The sequence below is a fragment of the Plutella xylostella genome, chromosome 11 (assembly GCF_932276165.1).
Source record: "Plutella xylostella chromosome 11, ilPluXylo3.1, whole genome shotgun sequence".
NCBI lineage: Eukaryota > Metazoa > Arthropoda > Insecta > Lepidoptera > Plutellidae > Plutella > Plutella xylostella.
This window is the reverse complement of record NC_063991.1, coordinates 702024-718975: the sequence shown is the minus strand read 5'-3', so window position 1 is coordinate 718975 and position 16952 is coordinate 702024. Positions and strand designations below refer to the sequence as shown.

Here is a 16952-nt window from a genome sequence, read left to right as displayed (position 1 = left end):
TGTTTTTATTATTGTAGGTACCCTTATTTGTAGGTACATAGGTACAGGGTGTTACAATAGTGGCATAATAAGCCGAAAGGGGTTGACTCAGTGGGTCCCCAGAAACAGAGCCGTCAGCATAAATTTTCATCGATGGGACTGTCATCGTCACTACATCTACATAGTGTACAAAAGTCCCTATATAAGATTATAACAAAAAAAAACATCGTGAACGTGAAGTAAAATTCATCGAGTTATTTTGTATGAAAATAATGAACAGCGCCCCTGGCGGTCGGTAGCAGAACTAAAATTTTCCTACAAAATTCATCGAGTAATTTTACTTCACGTCACGATGAAAATTTATGCTACGGGCTATGTAGGTCTAGTACAGGTTTGATAGAATGACGAAAACTATAAAAGTTTACGTTTTCACGCATACTAGGTGGCGCCTCTAATGGAAACTATCATAAAACTTTTGACAGATAATGTATGCAGGTGACAGAAGGAAACCAAAACTTTTTTCGTTTACTTAAATTGCAAAACCCGTAGTAGGGCCCCTGGTGATATGTCACTCAGTGACTCTCTTTTCGTGCACCATTACTTGGCATCAAGTTGCCTACTATTTCCATAGCAACATTAAATTCATTTCATTTTTTGCATTGACTTGATTGATAATACATAATAATTATCATGGCCATCTTTTGATAATTGATATTATCCTGTCCCAGACTTAAAGATGGCAGACAGATAGATAGAATTTTCCAGCTGCCTGCTATGTACTTATATTTAGGTACCTACTTTTTGCACCAGTCGAGTAGGTAGTGTAAGGTAAATGTAATTTTTATGGCGCGGAATAGTCGCCACCTATAGTTTCCACTGACAAAATTTTTAGTTCGACATTCACATTTGTCCTTGCAAAGTACATCGATGCTGTCAGTCTGAATGCGCCAAAGGGTGATAGCAATAGACCTTATATAAACTTATTTGAATTTTAAATACGCTTTCTACAATACTGAGGTAGCTCCTAGCTATAGCTATCGGTAATACTACAATCATACTTTTATTCTCACAATGAGTTAGATAAAAAGGGAAATAAAGTTATCGCATTATCATTATGATATTATCAATAAGTAATATTGGATAATTTAAATAATCAATTAAATTGGCGGTATCTAATCTACCTATTTGCTTTTTAGTCAAATAATTCCCTCCGAAAGTATGGCTGTGTTTTGGGAGCATTTTCTGTTATTATGGTAAGTAAATAAATTAAAATTCTATGGATATTCCTATACTTAGGTCATTATCATTATCATGGACCTGCGATTCTCGAATGGTACTTTTTTTTCTTAAACCCAGGATATTATTCTGGGGCCTTCAATGTTTCGTAATATTGATATCTATTTAATTAGAGATGGCAACAGGCACAATCCCTATTACATTCTAACGAAATAGCACTGGGGAAAATTTGGTGCAACAATAAAACTATGCCTACCCTACGAACTGTACGAACAGTAGTATTTTTCAGTTAATTTAAGTCGCCAACTAACATTTCTAATGCATTTTTCAGCGTCCTACCAGCCTCGCTAGTAGCTCACATCCCCGACTCTAGCTACTCGTACTATGGCTGGTCTGAAGCTGGTTATGGTACGTAAATAAACAATCATTTTATAACTACCTAATGATCTACTGTATAATCATTATACTTACAGTTTATTATACTTTACATTATATTATACTATAATGTACCATCCTGTCAGGCCCTTAGACCTGTCCCCTCATGATCTTCCTGAACTTGGGCCATTGTCCGCTGGACTGATAGGCAAGGCAGCTACTGCGGTTACATATATCTAGAATTTTCAGGTTTCCTCCAAAGGACTAATTGGTACCAGTGGTTGATGACAAGACAGAAATGTTTGCCCGCATCTCTGTGGCGAGAAGCGGGCTCTTACACCTAAAGATAAAGAAAGAAAGAAAGATAAAACTTTATTTGACAATGGCAGCAATCATACTTAATTATACACCATAATACAGAAGTTATGTATAAATTTGCTGTCCGCCAAAAAGACGTCCACTCAGCTATTGCAGCGCCCTTGGCCACAGCCAAGGACACCGCGCTGGTATTTCAGTGGAGGCCTCTGATTACACCTACTGAATAGAGTGGCGAGACAGTATCCTCAGCCGTCACTACTACTACTCGTATCTTACCAATTGAACGAGTGCTCGGCTGAGGATACCGTCTCGGCACTCTACTCGGTAGGTGTAATCAGGGTTACCCAGTCGGGTCAGTCGTCAGTCAGTCGAGCTACCACCACTTCTCTCTCTCTCTCTCAACAATTTCTAACAAACCTCCACCCAATAGGTAATAACCACCTCCAACCTAAGTTTGTTATTCCAGCTGTATAGTAAAACCTGCATTAATTATACTCATGTTCTCCCAGCTCTACCAACATCTCGTCTCGACAATGCGGAAAGTGCGAAGCGTCTGATGGCACTGCGTGACGTCATGAGTGTCAACAACATCGACGCTTACGTCATACCCACGGCTGATGCTCATCAGGTAAGTTTATCATCACATCATGGTAGCCCTGTGGGGGTGTCGACTTGCCTTGGAACCTTGCCAATCTATCCTTGATTGTGTTTTCTTCATCCTTAAAAACTGAGCGTCCCCCAGTAGGCGCGGCGTATTCCGTGATACAGAGTAACTCATTCATGCAATTCATTCATTCAAATCAAACCCAGTTAATAGCCCTGTGGGTTGACGACTTGCAAAATGTAGCTAGTAAAGATTGGATGCGGGATCTTTAGTAAAGATCGGCATTCAAGCGGTGTAAAGCGCATCCAGTAGCGTGCTTTTGCGAGGCCTAAGCTTATGTCCAGCAGTATACTGATATACGCTGAAGAAGAGAAGATGGTGTTGAACAAAGGCCTCTCTCTGCGCCATCTTGCCTGTTTTTTATACCCTGTATAATGAACCGTCGACACATTACCCAAAGAGCCTCCTTATTACCTAAACCTTTCCACTTTTCAACCCTCCCAAACCGTATCCAGTCAACCTGCATAGCGCCAAAGTGGAGTCACATTCAGCAATAGTCGCTGTTTGCCCATGCTGCGACCGACTGACCGTATACCTTACCACCACCGACAAATTCGGTGATAGGTACTACGTCACTTGAAAAGATCCTTTCCTATAAACCCTAACCTAACAACCAACCTCTCTTCCAGTCAACCTACATAGCCCCCTCGAACGCTCGCCGCGAGATTCACATTCAGCAATAGTCGCTGTTCACAGATGATACTACGTCACTTAGAAGCCTTCTTTCCTATACACAAAACCCTCTTAAATTGTAACAACCACCCTCTCTTCCAGTCAACCTACATAGCCCCCTCGGACGCCCGCCGCGAGTGGATCTCCGGCCTGTCCGGCTCATCCGGGACGGCGGTGGTGACGTCATCCGAGGCTCTGGTCTGGACCGACGGCCGCTACTACACGCAGTTTGAGATACAAGTGGACCAGCAGCTGTGGACGCTCATGAAGCAAGGTGAGGGGGAAGACAAGTCATTTGGCAACTTTTACAGCTTGTTATGGAGATGCAAAGGTAACAAATCTACTCTGCTTTGTTAAATTTAGCATAAGCCCTATGACAGCTGTCAAATCTATGTCAAATCCATACATGTTATTTGTCATTTGATGGTCATTTGTTAGTTTTCAAGGGAAAACCAGGCATAAGGATCTGTCAATTAAACTTTATAGGGTTCTACGTCTGTGGGCTTTTGCTATATTTGACAAATTACAAATATGCACCTCTGCCTACCCCGCAAGGGAGTACATTAGTACAAGGCGTGAGTGTGTACAAATATGCAGGTTTCACCACCACGATTTAATCCTTCACCAAAGGATGTTACTACTAATTCCGTTGCAGAAGTAGCATTAGCAGACTAACTATCTCTTTACATATTCTGTTCTCCGCAGTGAACGCTACCATCCCGCAATGGCTGTCGACTCTCCCCGCCGGGTCGGTGGTGGGGATCGACCCCTCCACCTACACCCGGACCGAGTGGACTAGTCTGGAGGTCAGTTATTTAAGACTCCTCGTAAATAACTAGTAAAGCAACCCGCAATGGACCAGGAGGGTCACTTTATACTGACGTAAAACTAACAGTAAACGTGATCGTCGTGCGTCGTAGAGTCGTAGTTCGCGCAGCTCCGAAACTTCGTTTTTCGTCATATAGAGTGACCTTCCACACGCCTTATGACGTGGTTTTCAATTATATTTATTCTGGTGGCTAAAAATCTATGGCCTATACTTTTGCCATTATCATGTCTGTGCAGCGAGCACCGGATTCGATACTATTTTTGAATCTACACGAAGGGTCACTTTTACCAAACGCTAAACGTATTTAAATCAAATTTTAAATACATTTTGTACTAACTGACAGACGTATGACAGGCTACTAAATACGTTGAGCGTTTGGAGAAATTCCACCTAACATATGGAAAAAACAAATGTCACTTTTGGAACTAACTTTGCCTTAAGTATATTTTGACAGTGACAGTTGACGATACGCAACGAGCTGATCTGTCATGATTTTATTTCTTGTTCCAGGCTACTCTAGCCAAGAGCCAGATAACTCTGACAGCGACGCCAGCGAACCTGGTGGACGTGGCGAGAACTAACATCGACGACCCCCCTCCACCGAGACCCAACTACCCACTACTGCCTCTGGGGGTTGAGTATACTGGTGAGATAGTCGATTAAGTCGATTTGAATTGGTTTAGGGTGCCCGCACATAACTGACAGATATTCGGACTGATTTACATATAAAGTACCTACTTACTATTTTTGGACGACTTGTACTTATGACGATTGCGTTGCTCTATAAGTCACTATTGCACTGAGTAGGTAAGTAGGTACGTACTATTTTCTCCTACAAAAGGTCGATTACTGATTGTGAGTCGTGTGCCCTTATGCTTTTGTATTATTCTTTAAAGTTGAATGTGATCATTTAAGGGTTATTTTGGACCCAAAATGTGTTATTATAAACTATACAGGGTGTTGCAAAATTGGTATACTAAGCCGAAACCTACATGTGCAGCATGTTATATCTATGCCCGAAACTAAAATTCGCGATTTTTTTTTCTATAGTAAAAGTCACGTGACCAACAAAGTTTCTATGGAAAATAAATTTTTTTTTCGCGAATTTCCAAATTCTGATTTCAGTTTCGGGTCGGGCTTAGATATACCATGCTGCACATGTAGGTTTCGGCTTAGTATACCCTTTTTGCAACACCCTGTATAGGTATATTTATAAGTAGTAACTATCTATATTTATTAACAGGAAGGCGAGCAAGTGAGAAAATATCGGATTTGGTGTCACAGATCAGAGACAAAGGAGCCAAAGCCTTGGTGATAACTGCACTGGACGAAGTCGCGTGTAAGTTACCTTTGCCTTAAAAAGTTTTCCCGTGGGAATTCCGGGACAAAAAATAGGCTATGTTCTTTCTCAGGGGTCCAGACCTAGTTTTGGCGTCACAGAGTATCAGACAGACAGACACAGTTACTACAGTTACAGCATTTATAATATTAGTTAGTTAGGATTCTACCATATTAAAACAGAAGTTTATGAAAGTGTAAGCGCTAGTGGTGAATATACTTAATACTTACCATTGTTTTTGACAGAAATTTTCAAGATCTTTGTATGGGTTTTTTACCTTTTATCTCTTGATTCCAGACACTTTGAATCTCCGTGGCTCGGATATTCCCTACAATCCAGTATTCTTCGCGTATCTCATCATACGAGTGGATATTGTAAGTTATCTTTCGCTATCTACTAGCTGTTCCCGCAAGCTTCGCTTCGCCTTAAGCTGCGTACAGACCGGCCCAACCAACGCCCAAAGAGCGCCGAACGATGGATATTTATCATACACAATACAGGGCAGATTGCAGCAACAAAGGTCAACGAAACCCGTTCGGTGGCGTTCGTTTGGCCGGTCTGTACAAAAATACGTAGACTGTAGAAGAAAACTAAAACAACCCTTATAAAATTTAATCATACATCATACCTTTTTTTATTTGCAGACCACAGACAACGTAATTCTGTTCTGGGGACAAGGCGAGCTGGCCCTGGACGTGGTTCAACACCTGGCCACAGAGGGCGTTAGTGTGCTAGTGCGCCCGTATAGAGACGTGTTTGAGTACTTGGATGTTTACACTGTGAGTAGAAATACTCTTGTAGCTATAACCTTTTTATATGTATAACACTGTATATTTAAGTTATTCTAATCCAGCCACTACCGGCTAAGGTCTTCAGTCCAGCGGGCAGGAAGGCGTCCCACGCTGCGTTTGCCTGATCGTGGTCTCCACTCGAGAACTCGTCTATTCCAACGGTAATCGGTTCTTCAGCAGATATGAACAGCCTACTGCCACTTCAGCTTGCATGATGTGTGGCTGGATAAGGAAGACCGAGGTCCGAGTGTTGTGGCGCTCCTTGGGAGAGGCCTATATGTCCAGCAGTGGATGATTATTGGCTGATTATGATGATGCGATGATATGAGGATTATTAGTAAAAAAAATATTTTTGGTTACTTAGAAATTATGAAATAAGTAAATATTTGTTTCTGTATGCAGGGTACGCTGGCAGAGGGCAGCACTATTTGGTTATCAAAGGACAGCAGCCATGAGATTTTCATTGCCGCCGAACACGTATGTTTTTTTTTATCTCTAAAATAATTTGTCAATCCAGATGTAGCGATAAGTAGATTACAGTGTCACAGGTGTAGAAAACTCTTGCCCATTTTCTTATTTGAGTAAATCTACCAAAGAATAAACATAATTTAATTTGTATAATTCTCATCATCACGACTCATTACGTCCCCACTGCTGGGGCACGGGTCTCCTTCCAATGAAGGAAGGGTTTTAGGCCTATTTAATTCTATATTGCACAAATATAACATTAACAATGTTTTAATCGCAATTTATTAATGAGTGTGTTCATTAATTTACAGGATGGGAAAATCAAGACGGAAGCTACGATTTCACCAGTCGCGCTCATGAAAATTGTCAAGAACGAAGTTGAACTCGAGGTAAAAGTACAATTTGGTACTTATCATAGTTCATAGTATATAGGTATATAGGTATTGGAAAAAAGTTTGTTTTCAAAATTTTCTTCATGATACTTTTCCCTAGAGGGCGCCACTTATAGACAGAAATCCCACACTTCCATAGAATACGCTACCAACCCGTACCTACCTCCTTTACTATTTCATCATCACAACAACGCATCACGAGTCCGTTCACGGTCTCCTTTCAGTGCAGGATTGGTTGTAGGTCTTAGTCATTTTATCTTAATTTAATTATTGTAAACATTACAAAATAAGAGCCTTACCTACAAAGAGTGGACTTAATGCTAAAAGCAACTTCCTCCCCAGGGTTTCACGACAGCATACTTGTAACATTAAAAAATAGGAGTACCTACAAAGTGTGGACTTAATGCTAAAAACAAACCTCTCCCCAGGGTTTCACAACAGCCCACATCAAGGACGGCGTGGCGGTGGTGCGCGCGCTGCGCTGGGCGGAGACCCAAGTCAGGGCCGGGGTCCAGGTCACTGAGGTGGAGCTGTCCGACAAGCTGGATGAGATGAGGGCGTATGTATTGTGATTGTGACGGTTACTTACGGTATAAAAGCACCTTTCTGTCTTGGTAAATTTGCCGGCTTTAAAGTGGATGTTGTATTTATTAGATTAGAATTCGTAGCATCCTTGCCGTATAGATGAATGTGCCGCTGGTTCATATCCGGCTCGAAGGACCATAAATGTAGAGGTAATCATATATATTCTATCATCCAACCTGCAGGAGGTACTTGCAGGAAAACCAATAAAAAGGTGTGCAAATAAAAAAAGGAGTCAGATAAGAAAGAGCAAAACAAACCCTTGATATAATTAACAAAATATTCACCAGTTTCTCTTAATCCAGAGAGGAGTCCGACTACATGGGCCCATCATTCGCGACGATCGTGGGCGCGGGCGCCAACGGAGCCATCATACACTACAAGCCGTCTCGGGAGGGCGAGCAGACTGTTATTAAACCTGATGACATGCTGTTGGTGGACTCTGGGGGACAGTATAAGTGAGCAGTGATTCAGAATTGTAGGTACCTAATTCGCGTTGAGATTTGGATGATGCTTCAGAGGAGACACCTTAAATCGGTGTACCAGTACGTTTCTATGTGCGTCATCACCGGCAGGACACCTTGGTTGAAGGTTTTTGTCGACTCTGACCGTTAAGTGTGACCATTATGGTCAATCTAGCGTTGCTCTAACCACGACTCTACTATCTCGTTCCGTTAACAATAACGTTTGCATGACAGCTCTCCGAAACTTTGTAGGTATTTCAGCTGCTGCTGCACGGGTACCTTATCGACGTAGATAAACGTCATTAAATCGCACCTCCTCATAAATACGGAGCTGTGATTGTTGGAACTCTTTGTCACGTCTTTAAGCTGGGCTACGTAGGCCTTCAGCGAGCAAGACACCTTCTTTTGTTGAATTTATTGACTCTACTCTATTATTCCAGACAAGGCACCACCGACATAACCCGCACGCGGCACCTGGCGACCCCCACGGAACAACAACGTCTCGCGTTCACGCTGGTGCTGAAGGGACAGATCATGCTCGCCACCGCCGTGTTTCCGAGGGGGTTGACTGTGAGTTTTATTAACTTAGTTATGTAGGTATTTGGACCATCATAAACCCTGGGATCTCCGTGGTGTCTCCGGGAAGTATTAGCAAATCTAGGTTTTCTACAGATTTTCTGGAGTGTGCTTGGGTGGCTAACAGGTAGATAGGTAACAGTGCATATATAGTCCACCTTGAAGGCTAAAGGTGTAAAATAAGCTCCCCCGTGTAGGTATCATCGTTTCTTAATTCTTCTCTATATTGCCTCGAAGTGTCGTACATTAATTCACTTATTGATATAACTATAACCCAGTGTCACCCCGTCTTCTTTTTCGCAACTGTGAGCTACTACCACACTTCAAGCTATCTACCTCTAACTCCTATACCCTCGCACTCCAGCAGTGGAATCCTCCATCTCTGGCGGCGCGAGCTTGAAATAGGGGCCAGTACCTACTACCATAGAATAACAAGTACCTACATACTAGTACTCGTTATTCTATGCTACTACATAGTTTAACAATATAAAAGCCTACTGATTAAGTTAATCTTAGGCCATATTGTTATTACTATTAACTTTCCTTTTTTTGTGTTTACTTAAATAAGTAGTAATAGTATAACTTTATTGTACATAAAAAACTTAAAATAACATTTATGACTTAAAATCTATAATACAATAAGGGCGGCCTTATCGTTAAAAATAAGCGTTAGGTACTATTATTACTCTTCCTCCAGGGCACAGCAGTAGAATCCTTCGCCCGAGTCCACCTCTGGCGGCGCGGGCTGGACTACGCGCACGGCACCGGCCACGGCGTGGGGCACTTCCTCAACGTGCACGAGGGACCCAACCGGATTAATGCAGCCCCTAGAGACGACCCGGGGGTGCAGCCGGGCATGGTTTATAGTAATGGTAAGGATATTTTAACAATCAAATGCTTACCAATGCCCTACTGAATGAACCAACCTAATCTAACTGCGATTAGGTAATTTCCCAATTGTTGCTACCTGAAAATTACGGGACCCTGACCTACATTTTTTCTGGTATAAATTAGTGTCGGTGTTAATTTGTTGTACTTACGTGTACTAAAATGGCTATACAATGAAGTTATTTAGAGGGTGTAATGGGTTGTGTGTGTGGAAGAGCGAAGACAGTGGCGCAGTGGCTGATTGCTGATGATAAAATCTACTTAGCGTGCCGTTTCCAAATAAGAACTACAACTGAACTAGAATTTGTCACTGGAAGGAATAGCCATAGGTTTATTTTCCCCAGACCCAGACATGATAATAAATTCTACACTAAGATATTGTCCTCAGAGCCTGGCTACTACGAGGTGGGCGAGTACGGCATCAGACACGAGGACCTTATGGTTTCCATTGAGATGAACAAGGATGTAGAGCATATCTATGTAAGTAACAACTCTGCCTTTACTAGCACTCTGTTTAAATGAGGTGTTTAATAAAAACAACCGTTCCGGATCAAAGCTGGTTTATTACTGCCCACACAAGTGTATGAAGGTAGGTGCGTATACAATGACGAATGCACATACATATCATCTCCTACGGCCTTATTTCGAAAACCTGGAGGACAAGGAAAATAAGTTTGTTTAGGTACATCTAAAGAACTTTCTACAACTATCAATTAAACAATTAAATCTTATAATTAACAATCTTATTTCTAGGTCTTAATCTACTTGAATAGGATTCAGGCTCAGTGGGCGCGAGCTCATTGTCAGCAGCCGCCGGTGCCCCAGCCGGCGGTGACGTCACCGCGGCGCTGGTCCCGCTATCGGGCACGCTCGGCTCTGCGCTCGACGTCACAATGTGCTCGGGCTGTCCTTCCTCCTCCCTACTATTATTTTCTACCTCTAAAATAGTCTCCGATCTATTTCCACTAGGGAAGAATGATGTTCCCGTTGGGTAAGATAGTTGCTGGTGAGAGTGCGGGGACTCAGTAACAGGTGCAAGTTCACCGTTGGAACGTTTAATCAGCTGATCAATATGCCGTCTTTCACACTCGTTGAAATCAATGAAATATACAGAAAACATTCTGTTACCAAGCCTGTCTTTGATTACTCCCTTACACCACATTGGCTTTCTGTTGATGAACCATCTAGCCCAAACTAAATCACCAATATTAAAACTACGCTTACAAATATGTTTATTCGGTTCCTGACTTACAGAAGATTCCACCTTATTCGGTGGTAGAATAAGGTCGAGTTTAGTTCGCAAATTTCGCCCAAACATTAAATAGGCCGGCGTGTAACCGGTTGTACAGTGTATTGTGTTTCGAAATTCAAACAAATAATCATTCAGTTTTTCATTCAAGGTCTTAGAATTTACAATATTGTTTATTATAATTGATTTGATCATTTTCTTGCATGTTTTTACTGAATTTTCAGCTAAACCGTTACTGCACGGGTGGTATATCGGTGATGTTACGTGCTCCACCCCATTGTTTTTGCAAAATGCCTTAAATTCATCAGAATTTATTTTAACATCGTTATCTGATACGATTATTTTTGGCAGGCCAAAAGTTGTGAATAGGTATTTTAATTTAACTATTAAGGCATTACTACTAGTGCTATTATCCATTAATATACATTCTACCCATTTACTGTAGGCGTCCACCACGATCAGATAGTTCTTTTGCGTAACTGTCATATAGTCTATATTAGAGATGCCACGAATATTCGGCAACTATTCGGTATTCGGCCTATTCGGCCAGTTTTTTCAGTATTCGGTATTCGGCCGAATAGTGCGTACTATTCGGGCCGAATACCGAATAGTAAATCATGTAAAAATGACTTGTTATTTTAATCAAAATTGTGTATTTATTTCCAAATCACAACATTTTAGTACTTAAAGTTAATCAGTAGTAAGTTGTGCTGTATAAAAACGAGCATTTCAGCATTTTTTGGTAGCCCACGATTGCGCTTTTCATTGTAACCATCCTCAGAAAATAACCTCTCACTATAGACGCTACTTCCAGGTGAAGAAAGATAAGTTTTTGCAAATTTCAAAAGGTTCGGGTACTGTTTTTTGTTTGCTGACCACCACTTGTAAGGATCGGCCATCCGATATAGGGGAACTATTATCAAATAAAAATTCAACTCGTTTGCCACAGCATCTGACTCCTGATAATTAGCATTTCTAATATAATCTTCGACTTCTTCAAAGCAGTTCTCGGAACAAAAAAAAACAGGTTGTAGCGCCGAATATTCGGCGGCCGAATATTCGGCGCTTCGGCCGGCAGCGTCGCCGAATATTCGGTATTCGGTATTCGGCCAATTCACTATTCGTGGCAACACTAGTCTATATGAATTCGCTCCCAGGGAGCGGCGGGTCGCGGCCAGGGCGCCGGCGGGGCGCGCGGGGGGGCGGGGCGCAGCGCACAGCACGAGGCGCACGCGCTGATCAGCTGTTCGATGTCGGTGTCAATGCCCGGCCACCACATTTTTGCCCTAGCTAAGGCTTTTGTCTTAACCATGCCCATGTGACCTTTGTGCAATTCGTTCAATAATTGATTCCTATGTTCTGAAGGTACAACAACCCGGTGCCCGCGCAATAAACATCCCTGCACTATCTCCAATTCAGATTTACAATGAAAATAGGGTCTAATTAAATTACAGTTTATTTTCCTCGGCCAACCTAATTTCATATACCTACACACTGTTTTTAAGACCGAGTCGGACTCCGTTGCTTTCTGAATTGCCGAGAACGTAACTGGCGCAACGTTTACGTTAAATAATTGAATAAATCGTAAGTCACTAACTTCGTCTTTATTTTTCATTTCCGAACCGGAAATTGGAGCTCGTGAAAAGTAATCAGCTACACTATTATTTTCGCTTGAGATGTATTGTATCGTATAATTGTATGCAGACAGGAATACTGCGTACCGTTGCAGTCGAGATGCTGCCATCACCGAAATGCCGTTTTTCTTGCCGAATATCGATAACAACGGCTTGTGATCGGTTTTTAAAATAAAAGGTTCCTGTCTACCGTACAAGTACTGATGAAAACGTTTAATGCCGAATATTATTGCCGTAGCCTCTTTTTGTATTTGGCTGTAATTTCTTTCATTAGATGACAAAGACCTAGAACCAAAGGCCAAAGGTCGTTCTACTCCGTCCTTACAGAGCTGTGACAACACGGCCCCGAGCCCTTCCGGCCCTGCGTCTACCGACAGTAGCACCTGCGCCTCCGGATCGAAATGAGCTAACACCCTATCTGATGCTAACTCTCGTTTAGCTAACTCGAACGCTTGTTGTTGTCGCGCGCCCCACTCCCAGGCCGCGCCGGCCCGCAGCAACTCATGCAGCGGGCTCAACACCATTGATGCATTAGGTATAAAGGTACGGTAATAATTTACCATTCCTAGAAACCTCTTAACTTCGGTGACATCTTTAGGTTTTGGAGCATTAATAACGGCCTGTACTTTTGTTGGACACTTATGTAAGCCGTATTTATCTATTACATAGCCCAAGTACGTTATACTGTCCTGGAAAAATTCGCACTTATTCTTTTTCAACTTAAGACCGGCCTCCTGTAACCTTTTTAATACCAATTCGAGCCGTTCTAAATGAATTTGCCTTGTTGGCCCCGTGACTGCGATATCGTCGATGAAAACGCAAACCCCGTCGATGCCCGCGAGGACAGATTCTATGGTACGTTGGAATATCGCCGGCGCGTTGGCCAGCCCGTACACTAGGCGCGAATATTTATACAACCCTTTCGTTGTACTGATCGTGGTGAGCTCCTGAGAGTCCTCGGACAGCTCCAGTTGGCTATAGGCTTGTTTTAAATCAAGTTTTGTGTATTGTTGCCCACCTCCCAGTATAGCGAATATTTCCTCAATTCGAGGCAGTGGGTATTTATCTATATACAAATCGTTATTGATAGTTAATGCGAAATCGCCGCATATTCTTATCTCCCCGTTGGATTTTACCACTGGCACTATAGGAGTACCGTATTTGGAGTACCTTAACGGTATCAGTATACCATTATCTACTAGTCTTTTCAATTCCGATTCCACTTTATCTTTCAACGCGAAAGGCAACGGTCGAGGCTTGAAAAATTTTGGAATTGAACCTTCTTTCATGTGTAGGTCTACCTTAAATTGATTAAATTTACCCAGCTCGTCTTCCCATAAGGCGCTGAATGAATTTAATAAACCGTCGACATCTGTAGATAATGGTATCACACTATTATGATTCAAGGAGGTGAGCACAACACCAAATTCAGACATGAAATCTCGGCCTAACAATGGAGGGCCCCCATTCTTGATTACAAAAAATTTAATCAACTTATCTTGACCATTGTATGTAACCCTCACTTCTAGAAAACCTAGTGGTGTTATTTTATGCCCATCATACAAACACATTCTAATATTACACTTTTTTATAGGTAGCCTTGAAAATCGCTCGAGATATAACTTCTCAGACATAACTGACATTCCCGACCCCGAATCTAGCTCCATATCTAATGTAACCGAATTAATACAAACAGATACTAACAATGGTTTATGATGTACATACCGTAAATTAAATAATTTACATTCCTCGCATTCCGAGTCACTGTTACTCAGATCACTTGCCGTCGGCACAGATTCATCTGCAATATTATTTAACCGCACTTTATTTTTGCACATTTTTTTTAAATGGCCTTTTAGCCCACATCCTTGGCACTTGTACGATTTGAAACGACACTTTTCGGTTGCATGATTTTTCATGCCACATACCGCACAACGAGATACACCGCTGACGTCCCCGTGCGCGTGCGCGTGGTCGCCGCGCCCGGGGGCCCGCGCCGCGTGGCGCCGGTGCTCGCCAGACCCGCCGGCCTGGCCTCCTCTGCTGCCGTAGTACAGTGCCTCCTCCTTCAGAGGCATGTCGCTCAACCCTGCGCCCACACTCCTCGCGAGCCGCGCGCCGCCCGCCTGCTCCGCCAAGTCTATCGCCTTTGACAAGGTCAACGTGGCTGGGTCCTGCTCGAAAAGCTTGTCCCGCTCAGGCCCTATGCCCAAGCCCAGAACAAATCGATCCAGCAATATTGTGTCCAAGGCAGTCAAAAAGTTGCAATTTGCGGCCAACCCTCTAAGCCGCGCCGCCCATTCGTTCAACTTTTCGCCTGGACTTCTTGTAGCCGAGTAGAATTTCGCCTTGTCAGCATACGATGGTTTACTTGGGGCGAAGTGTTTGTCGAGTAATAAAACCACATCTTTGTAAGCCAACGTTTCAAGCTCACTCGGGTACGCGAGGTTACGCGCCAAGCGAAATGACTCCTCCGAAAGATAGGTTAGAAGAACTGCACTTTGTTCACTTTCCGTTATCTTATTAACTTTAAATAACTGCTTCAAACGTCCGTTGAAAATAGTCCAATCATCACATTTATGATCAAAAGGGCTAATGTTCACTTGAAAAGCCATGATAATTTGAAAGTAGGGTACTTTGAACTGCTCCTCGGCGCCACTGAGGTGTTTAATAAAAACAACCGTTCCGGATCAAAGCTGGTTTATTACTGCCCACACAAGTGTATGAAGGTAGGTGCGTATACAATGACGAATGCACATACATATCATTAAACATAAAATACAGGGAACAAATCCAAAGAAACATATTTTTATGATCCAGGAGTATCCTTTTTAGAATTTAAAATAAATGAGTCATTTGGAATTTCATAACAATGCATTACCATCGCTCCTATGACGAAAGAAAACATTGTGAGGAAACCCAATACTTATCTAGATTTAGATTAGTTATGTGAAGGCAGGCTAAGGCAGTTTCGACCTTGGGGATATGCACAAAGGTTCCACTCGAGGGAGCCAGGTGCAGGTACTTAAACCCCCACAGAGATTAAAATAGTATTAGCAGTCTACATTTTTATCAAGTATTTTACGAGAGAATCCGCTCCCGGTCTCTGTAACTTGTTGCCATTTTGACCCATCCTGTAGCTGGACGCTCAGCGGGTCAATGTTTAAGTAGGTAGGTTCTGATTTTTAGACATTTATGTCTCTACTTCTTCCAGGCCGACCAAATGCGAGGAGACTTCGCGGGTCGCGGCGCCGTAGCGTTCCACACGATCTCGCTGGCGCCGCACCAGACCTCCAGCCTGGACGTGTCACTACTCACTGATGAAGAGGTAAAGTATCGTGGATTAAGAATAAATATATAATTAAAATGGCGGACGTACAGGCTATCTCGCCCTGTGAATAGTTCTTCCATTTCCGCTTATACATAGTTAGTATATAATCTATGAGTTCTTAGTACTCCTACTTTTGTAATAGACATTTTTGTAGTGTTTCCTGGTAAGTTATTACTTACACTTCACTATTGTGAATCTTATCGTTATCTACCAAATAGGTGTTATTTCCAATCAGGCTAGAATTATATGCTTTCGCGCGGCCGAACATTAACACCGCTCAGCGCGAATTGTAGGTATGCCTCGAAGGAGGTGCAATTTTAATAAATCGTGTTAGTAGTTAGTGATAGTAAATATTACCGGTTGGGCCGCTCTTTGTGTGACCCAGCGACCACTGGTAACATTTAGTTACTATCATTTAATTAACAATCCTTTTAGTATAGACCTATTCCATCCTTCTGGAGTTAAGCTCCTGCCTTTGGTGACTTGGCTATGTTTGGAGCAGCAAACCTCACTGGCCCACTAAGTACCTACTAACATTTCCCTCAATTTTCCAGATAAAATACCTGAACGACTACCACGCCCGCGTCCTATCGACGCTGGGCCCGATACTGCAGAGCCGCAACTTGTCTGAGGACTACCAGTGGCTGGTGTCAGAGTGTGCGCCAATAACTAACGCCGCCATCTTGTTGACGGCGACGCCATTGCTGCTGTTGGCCGCGCTTTGTCTATGGTTTTAGATTTGGCATTTGTGATTGGTATTCTGTTGTTAATGTTAAGTTTAAATGGTGTAGGTACCTACCAAGTACCTACCTACTTTTTACGAATAAGATTTTATTACTTGCAATAAAAATTGTAAATATAATTTATGAACTATTCACAATAACTTTTGTTTTATTTCTGAGTGCGTTTAGATATCTCTGAAACTTGCAGATAAAAACATTTATCACCTTATTCATAGAAAATTTGTAAGGTATTTTAGATAACTAACTGTTTTGCCCCTCTCTGTCAAATAGCTAAAATATCCTATAACTCTTCTATGAATAAGCAGGTTAGTATCAATCCAATAAGAATAGGATACCTAATTCTAACCAACGAGCATAAGTACTTCTGATTCTAACTAATATATTAGTCTATGCTAATAACTCCGTTTTTTAACAAGAGGCGG

At 42.2% G+C, this 16952-nt stretch overlaps 2 protein-coding genes across 2 annotated transcripts; one reads left to right on the top strand and one right to left on the bottom strand.

Moving 5' to 3' along the window:
• The first annotated feature begins 1081 nt into the window (after positions 1-1081).
• On the top strand, positions 1082-16554 carry LOC105385046 (xaa-Pro aminopeptidase ApepP). Its single transcript, XM_048623862.1, has 18 exons — positions 1082-1232; positions 1547-1623; positions 2418-2536; positions 3347-3518; positions 3950-4050; positions 4584-4719; positions 5317-5412; positions 5710-5786; positions 6057-6191; positions 6606-6680; positions 6983-7060; positions 7492-7622; positions 7951-8103; positions 8550-8679; positions 9383-9557; positions 9962-10053; positions 15671-15784; positions 16342-16554. Exons 1-18 carry the CDS (start codon positions 1198-1200, stop codon positions 16522-16524), a joined length of 2079 nt encoding a protein of 692 aa, XP_048479819.1. The 5' UTR covers positions 1082-1197; the 3' UTR covers positions 16525-16554.
• LOC125489126 lies at positions 10117-15179 on the bottom strand. Its single transcript, XM_048623861.1, has 2 exons — positions 14182-15179; positions 10117-10225 (listed from the first exon to the last, which is right to left on the bottom strand). Exons 1-2 carry the CDS (start codon positions 15069-15071, stop codon positions 10213-10215), a joined length of 903 nt encoding a protein of 300 aa, XP_048479818.1. The 5' UTR covers positions 15072-15179; the 3' UTR covers positions 10117-10212.
• Positions 16555-16952: the final 398 nt, after the last annotated feature.